This window comes from Perca flavescens, chromosome 17, assembly GCF_004354835.1.
Source record: "Perca flavescens isolate YP-PL-M2 chromosome 17, PFLA_1.0, whole genome shotgun sequence".
Classification (NCBI taxonomy): domain Eukaryota; kingdom Metazoa; phylum Chordata; class Actinopteri; order Perciformes; family Percidae; genus Perca; species Perca flavescens.
In genome coordinates, this window is record NC_041347.1 from 33,916,544 (window position 1) to 33,924,043 (window position 7,500).

The 7,500-nt window shown below is 41.6% G+C and overlaps 2 protein-coding genes across 2 annotated transcripts in view; both read left to right on the forward strand.

Annotated features, from left to right (window-relative positions):
* LOC114571635 (nuclear factor 7, brain-like) overlaps positions 1–7,500 on the forward strand; it is a 430,007-nt gene that overhangs the window by 292,660 nt on the left and 129,847 nt on the right. The gene's annotated exons all lie outside the window — the stretch shown is intronic.
* si:dkeyp-121d4.3 (uncharacterized) overlaps positions 1–7,500 on the forward strand; it is a 46,534-nt gene that overhangs the window by 10,198 nt on the left and 28,836 nt on the right. Inside the window, exons 7-8 of the mRNA XM_028602996.1 lie at positions 2,641–2,859; positions 7,009–7,155. Of these exons, the coding sequence (XP_028458797.1) occupies positions 2,641–2,859; positions 7,009–7,155 (366 nt within the window). The remainder of the gene's footprint in view (positions 1–2,640; positions 2,860–7,008; positions 7,156–7,500) is intronic.

Consider the following 7,500-nt stretch of genomic DNA (forward strand, 5'->3'; position numbering starts at 1 on the left):
ACACACACACACACACACACACACACACACACACACACACAGAGACACACAGACACACACAGAGACACACAGACAGACACACACACACAGACACACACACACACAGATACACACACACACACACACAAAGACACACGCACACACACACAGAGACACACACACACACACACACACACACACACAGAGACAGACACACACAGAGACAGACACACACACACACACACACAATAATTGAATCTGTACCACTAATTCCCAGCAGTAGTGTATAGTGGACTATATAGTGAATGAAATGAACTGCGGAGAGTTTGAACTAGGGCTGTGCAATTAATCGTGATTATGATTTCGGCTTCCAATGATCACAAAAACAGAATAATCGAGAATAACGATTATTTAGCTCATTACGTTTTGCAAGTTAACTCTTATTTTCTCTTTTGTGTTCTGAATCAAAAAATAACGTTTAAATAGGACAAATATTGAGGCAAATTTCACAGTTGTATGTTTTTCTAACAGTTGATTAATTTAACTTTTTTCCACTGTATTTTTAAGTTAAATAATTGCAACATCTTTCCAGAAGTCAACGAGTAATCGTGTTAAAATATTGTGATTAATTGACTGACATAATCGTGATTTATATATTTTTTCCATCATCGAGCAGCTGTAGTTTGAACCCACTATATAGGGAACTATTTCTCAGGGCTCCAGACTAACTTTTTTCACTAGGAGCACAGTGGCCCCCTACTGAAAATTTAGGGGCACACACCGTAAATCAACATGCTAACCAAATATTCACATTTCTACTAATTTCCACTGTATTACTAATAAATACTTTGATAATAGATGCAGAAATTACAATGTTCTGTTTCAAATTCAGTGTCACTTTTGAAGATGCAACATAGAAGGCCCCATCGCTGTCATGACCGTAAACAAAATATTTAAAAAAAATAGACCAACTCTGGTCTACAACTACAATGAATTCACCTTAAAATTAAACATGTATTGTTTAGGCTACTACCTTTAGGGTTGGGTACCTTTCGCATCTGAACCTGGTACACATACCTGAAATTATGGTAAATTTTTTCGGTACTTTCCCTCTGTAATTACAAAACAATTATTTCAGTTGTAAACTAATTCCAAACCTATTTACCCTATGTACTTAGAACATTATGTTATTTTATTGGAATATGTTACACTCTAAAGAAATTAAACAAAAATAAAAATAAAATCCCTCTCTCTCTCCTCCCAAACCCGTCCCTACAACCTGTTAAATTGAATAATTATTAATTTCTTAATCACTGTAACTGTAACACTGAATTGCTCTTTAATGTTTCAAGTAAAGCTCTTTGACTTGCCTTGTTGTTGAAAGCTGCTGTAGAAATAAAGTTGCCTTGCCTTACAGCCTCAGCCTGTCAGTCAGTCCCCAGGGCACAGAGCCTCATCCTGGCAGTCAGTCCCCAGGGCACAGAGCCTCAGCCTGTCAGTCAGTCCCCAGGGCACAGAGCCTCAGCCTGGCAGTCAGTCCCCAGGGCACAGAGCCTCAGCCTGGCAGTCAGTCCCCAGGGCACAGAGCCTCAGCCTGTCAGTCAGTCCCCAGGGCACAGAGCCTCAGCCTGTCAGTCAGTCCCCAGGGCATAGTTGCACACTGTTGAGCCTGCTTGTCTCAGAGGAAGTGTAACGTCAACAGCACCATGACTGTTTTTAATATCATATCGCGGCAAACGCTGTCTGTGTGAAGTTTTTAAAAACTGTAACCATACTTGAAACCACTTTATCGGCATCACTGTGTGTGCGAGTGTGTGTGTTTGTGTCCGAGCTCTGCTCTCTGTCAATTTTCAGAGAGGACAGATAAGCTTGCGCTTACGCTCTCAGGTACCTACAGTACAGGCCAAAAGTTTGGACCCACCTTCTCATTCAATGTGTTTCCTTTTTATTTTCATGACTATTTACATTGTAGATTCTCACTGAAGGCATCAAAACTATGAATGAACACATATGGAATTATGTACTTAACAAAAAAGTGTGAAATAACTGAAAACATGTCTTATATTTTAGATTCTTCAAAGTAGCCACCCTTTGCTTTTTTTGATAACTCTGCAAACCCTTGGTGTTCTCTCAATGAGCTTCATGAGGTAGTCACCTGAAATGGTTTTACCTTCACAGGTGTGCTTTGTCAGGGTTCATTAGTGAAATTATTTCCCTTATTAATATAAAAAGCAAAGGGTGACTACTTTGAGGAATCTAAAATATAAGACATGTTTTCAGTTATTTCACACTTTGTTGTTAAGTACATAATTCCATATGTGTTCATTCATAGTTTTGATGCCTTCAGTGAGAATCTACAATGTAAATAGTCATGAAAATAAAAAGGAAACACATTGAATGAGAAGGTGTGTCCAAACTTTTGGCCTGGACTGTACATTTCGACATTTAACGTGTAAAAAAACGGGGGCAAATTTGCTGGTCGCACATGTGCGACTGGATGTAAAATTCAGTCGCACACTCTCAAATCTTAGTCGCAAAATGCCACCATTTGGTCGCCGTCTGGAGCCCTGATTTCTGTTTCTGTATGTTGGTTGTCCAGTTTGAAGCTTATTGTTCTTTCCTGTGTCCTGTATCTGACTCTTGGTCTGGTTCTGTCTGCAGCCCGGCGAGCGGCAGTACCCGGGCCAGGTGCACGTGGACATCGGGCCGCTGCGGACCAACCTGACGTTCGACAGGAAGGACAGCACGGTGACGCTGCTGCAGAACGACCAGGTGCTCATCAACCTGCTCACAGACATCGTCACGGAGAAGAGGAGGGCCACCAACATCAAGCCCAAGATCCCCTCAACGTTCAGCCACACTGGGGAGGCCAGGGACCAGGTGTGTGTCTCTGTGTGTCTGTCTGTCTGTCTATCTGTGTCTGTGTGTGTGTGTGTCTGTCTGTCGGTCTGTCTGTCTGTCTGTCTGTCTGTGTGTGTCTGTGTGTGTGTGTGTGTGTGTGTGTCTATGTGTGAGTGACTGTCTGTGTGTCTGTCTGTCTGTGTGTGTCTGTGTCTCTGTCTGTCTATCTGTGTCTATGTGTGTGTCTGTCTTTGTGTGTCTGTCTGTGTGTGTGTGTGTGTGTCTGTCTCTGTGTGTGTGTGTGTGTCTGTCTGTGTGTGTCTGTCTGTGTGTGTGTGTGTGTGTGTGTGTGTGTGTGTGTGTGTCTGTCTATGTGTGTGTGTGTGTGTGTGTCTGTCTGTCTGTGTGTGTGTGTGTGTGTGTGTGTGTGTGTGTGTCTGTGTGTGTGTCTATGTGTGAGTGCCTGTCTGTCTGTCTGTGTGTCTGTCTGTGTGTCTGTCTGTCTGTCTGTGTGTGTGTGTGTGTGTGTGTGTGTGTGTGTGTGTGTGTGTCTGTGTGTGAGTGTGTGTGTGTGTGTGTGTGTGTGTGTGTCTGTGTGTGTGTGTGTGTGTGTGTGTGTGTGTGTGTGTGTGTCTATGTGTGAGTGCCTGCCTGTCTGTCTGTCTGTGTGTGTGTGTGTGTGTGTGTGTGTGTGTGTGTGTGTGTGTGTGTGTATGTGAGTGTGTGTGTGTGTCTATGTGTGTGTGTCTGTCTGTGTGTGTGTGTGTGTGTGTGTGTGTGTGTGTGTGTGTGTGTGTGTGTGTCTGTGTGTGTGTCTATGTGTGAGTGCCTGTCTGTCTGTCTGTGTGTGTCTGTCTGTGTGTGTGTGTGTCTGTGTGTGAGTGACTGTCTGTGTGTGTGTGTGTGTCTGTGTGTGTCTATGTGTGAGTGCGTGTCTGTCTGTGTGTGAGTGTGTGTGTGTCTATGTGTGAGTGACTGTCTGTGTGTGTCTGTCTGTGTGTGTGTGTGTGTGTCTGTGTGTGAGTGACTGTCTGTGTGTGTGTGTGTGTCTGTGTGTGAGTGCGTGTCTGTCTGTGTGTGAGTGTGTGTGTGTGTGTGTCTATGTGTGAGTGACTGTCTGTGTGTGTGTGTCTGTGTGTGTCTGTGTGTGTGTCTATGTGTGAGTGCCTGTCTGTCTGTCTGTGTCTGTCTGTCTGTGTGTCTGTCTGTGAGTGAGACACAAGTGACAGAGAGACGGAGAAGAGCAGGAAAAGGAAATGCAGCGGAGCGTGTTTTAAACAGCGTTTAGAAATGCCCAGAAAGTGTGTCGGCTGGTGTTGATAGTTGATAGGGTGTAGACATTAGTCTATGTGTGGGAAACACTGGACACTATACTGAATGCAAACAATGGCATTTTAATCATGTGATAACACATGCCATTATCAGCAATCAAGAAGAAATAGTTTAACAGCCACCACACACAGTTTTCTCTCGGACTTAGGTGTTTGTATTTGGCGGGTGTTTAGGGGTCCTTCCTCAAGAAAAAGTTGGTTTTCAATAAAGAAAAATGCAATTGCATGTAATTTTGGACCATTATATCACCATATCTGTGTTTAAAATTATGGAAAAGCTAGAGCTGATTATACATACATAACACTCAAAAAAGTTAAAGACAAAACTACAATCATTAGATCTGAGGAAAGTAATTTAGTTGCATTAATTCAGATTAGGTAAAGTAGTCATTATAGACTCCTGCATTCTTAAAAAGTCTTACGTTTCTTCTACAAAGGTCATCTTTTCTTTTCCCGTCATAAGATTAAATAAATACGTTTTGTTATGTTTTAAATCAGCTTTATTTTGTCTTTAGTTCCATAGCATCATGGCTCCAAGTGGGACTAATATTTAATGTTATTTCAGTACAAATACGTGTCACCAAAATGTTTTATTAAATTGAGATAACATCACTCAGTAAATGCTTCTTTTCTCAGGCTTTAAATCCACTCTGATGTTCTGTTATATGGTCGTGAAGTTGGCGTTACATTTCATCCCAGGTGGTGTTAAAAAGGTCTTTAAAAGTCTGAAATGTAACTTAAGCATCTCGGCGGTAACCTGCATTAACTTTTTTCAACTTGTTTTAAAGCATGTCGCCAAAACCTAGGGCATTAGTCTTACTTTTTTCAACTTATTTTAGGAAAGCTTTTTAAGATTGATTCTCGTTGTTCGGTCAAATGGCCTTTTGAAAAATGCAACATAGGGTCTTTTTGCTTGCCTCAAAATAGCTATTTTTAAACCAGTCTTACTTTAGTTTAACTTAGCATATCACCAGGGACATATGAACTTAAGGTGTAGAGCGCTGGTTTTAAGATTCACCTGGTTATAGTATTGGTCACGGTGTAGTTTGTCCTGGTTATAGTAAATGGCCTTTTGAATGGGAGCTCCTGGTTATAGTATATCTATTGGTCACTTTTATGCTTGCCTCAAAATAGCTATTTTTAAACCACTAAGGTGTAGAGCTCCTGGTTATAGTATATATTGGTCACAACATGTAGACTTTATATTGGTCAAGTGTAGTTCACCAGGAGCTCTACATATGAACTTAAGGTGTAGAGCTCCTGGTTATAGTATATCTATTGGTCACCGGTGTAGTTAAGGTGTAGAGCTCCTGGTTATAGTATATATTGGTCACTGGTGTAGTTAAGGTGTAGAGCTCCTGGTTATAGTATATATTGGTGGTTAAGGTGTAGAGCTCCTGGTTATAGTATATATTGGTTAAGTGTAGTTAGAGCTCCTGGTTATAGTATATCTATTGGTCACGGTGTAGTTAAGGTGTAGAGCTCCTGGTTATAGTATATCTATTGGTCACCAGTGTAGTTAAGGTGTAGAGCTCCTGGTTATAGTATATATTGGTCACCGGTGTAGTTAAGGTGTAGAGCTCCTGGTTATAGTATATATTGGTCACCGGTGTAGTTAAGGTGTAGAGCTCCTGGTTATAGTATATATTGGTCACCGGTGTAGTTAAGGTGTAGAGCTCCTGGTTATAGTATATCTATTGGTCACTGGTGTAGAGCCACTGGTTATAGTATATACATCTTGGTCACCGGGAAGTTAAGGTGTATAGCCCCTGGTGATACTTCAGGTAGGGCTGGGTGATATGGCCTAAAAATAAAATCCCAGATTTAAAAAAAGAAAAATCCGATTTAAGATTTAAATCGATTTTTGTTTTCTCCCTTTACTTAAAATCAGTCTGCAGATGACAAATACATTGTTCAAAACAAGTTTTATTTTGTTTTGACTCATACAAACACAAACGGGGCATGTATACCATTATGATTATTCATGCCAATTTTGTGGAAATATAAATTGGTTTGAGTGTTTTCCCTACCAGTTTTTATTTTTATTTCTTTGGGGGTGGGGCTATATATTCAACAACAACAAAACGGATGCGTGAGATAAAGCTGTTGTCACACATACAGGTAATTCACTTCTCGTTCCTCGCTAAAAGTTCGAATCATTTTAACGTTATTGCGCAACCTGGCCCCTGTTTTCACCTGTTGCTGAGTAACGTACGTTAACATCCCATGATGGTCTCTTGAATGTAGCGTACCTGTTGTAGCAAGCTGGTAGCAAGCTCCTTCGTAGCGATAAAAACAAACATCGAAGAGGAGCTCCGTGCTACAGAGCGGCGATTCCAAGTTGTTTAAGCCGCTACAGACCTCACGTCACAGCTCGGTCGTATCGGCGGCGTTTAGTAGACGTGTTGAGCTGCAGAAGAGTTCCTCAACACCGCACGGTGCTCCTTCAGGTCAGCGGTAGCTGGTGGTTCAGTTACCGAGAATACGTAACTCGGCGGATGTTAAGGAGAAAATCGATTTTTCATTTAAACAAATCCACGTTAGCTACACATTCGAGTTAATCGATAAAATCGATTTATCGCCCAGCCCTACCTTCAGGTAAAGTCTCATGTTGTGTCGAGCCTTCTCAGTGGTTTAAAAATAGCTATTTTGAGGCAAGCATAAAAGTGCCCTATAGCACTCCCATTCAAAAGGCCATTTGACCGAACAACGAGAATACGGGGAATCTTAAAGGTGGCGCTTCTGTCCTAAAATATGCTTTTAAACCAAAGTTTGACTTCGGGTACGTTCCCAAAAAGACCCTATAGGTTTCATTTTGGCGAGAGTTAACGCAGGAATGTTGTTTTTCTGTCCTCAGGGCGTCATCGTGAGCCTGAAAGACGGCGAAGGCGTCATCAAGTCGGACAAACACGGCGAGATTTCCTTCGACGTCAAAGAGAACTTCAGCGACGTCGAGTTCACCACCGAGGACGTCAACGAGGAAGTCGAGTTCACCGTGCTGGAGGTGAGAGGTCACTCGCACAATAAATCAGCAGTTTACTTGTTAAGTGGTAAATGTACAGTGTCGGTTTCACCATTAGGGCCGGGTATCGATCAGAATCTTTCCATCCGGTGCCAATTTCGATACGATACTTTTTTCGATACCATAATGTTTTAAAATCCATTTCAACATCAACAAAAATCCATTAAACACAAAGCTTTTATTTTCCAACTTAATTGTGAATCAAAAAATTCTGGTAAAACTGCTCACTCAGAGTAACATTAATAAAGTGCCTTGCCTTGCAAGCTGAGCCTGTCAGTCAATCATCAGGGCAGAGCTCTGCTCTGTGTAATATGAGAGGACAGATAA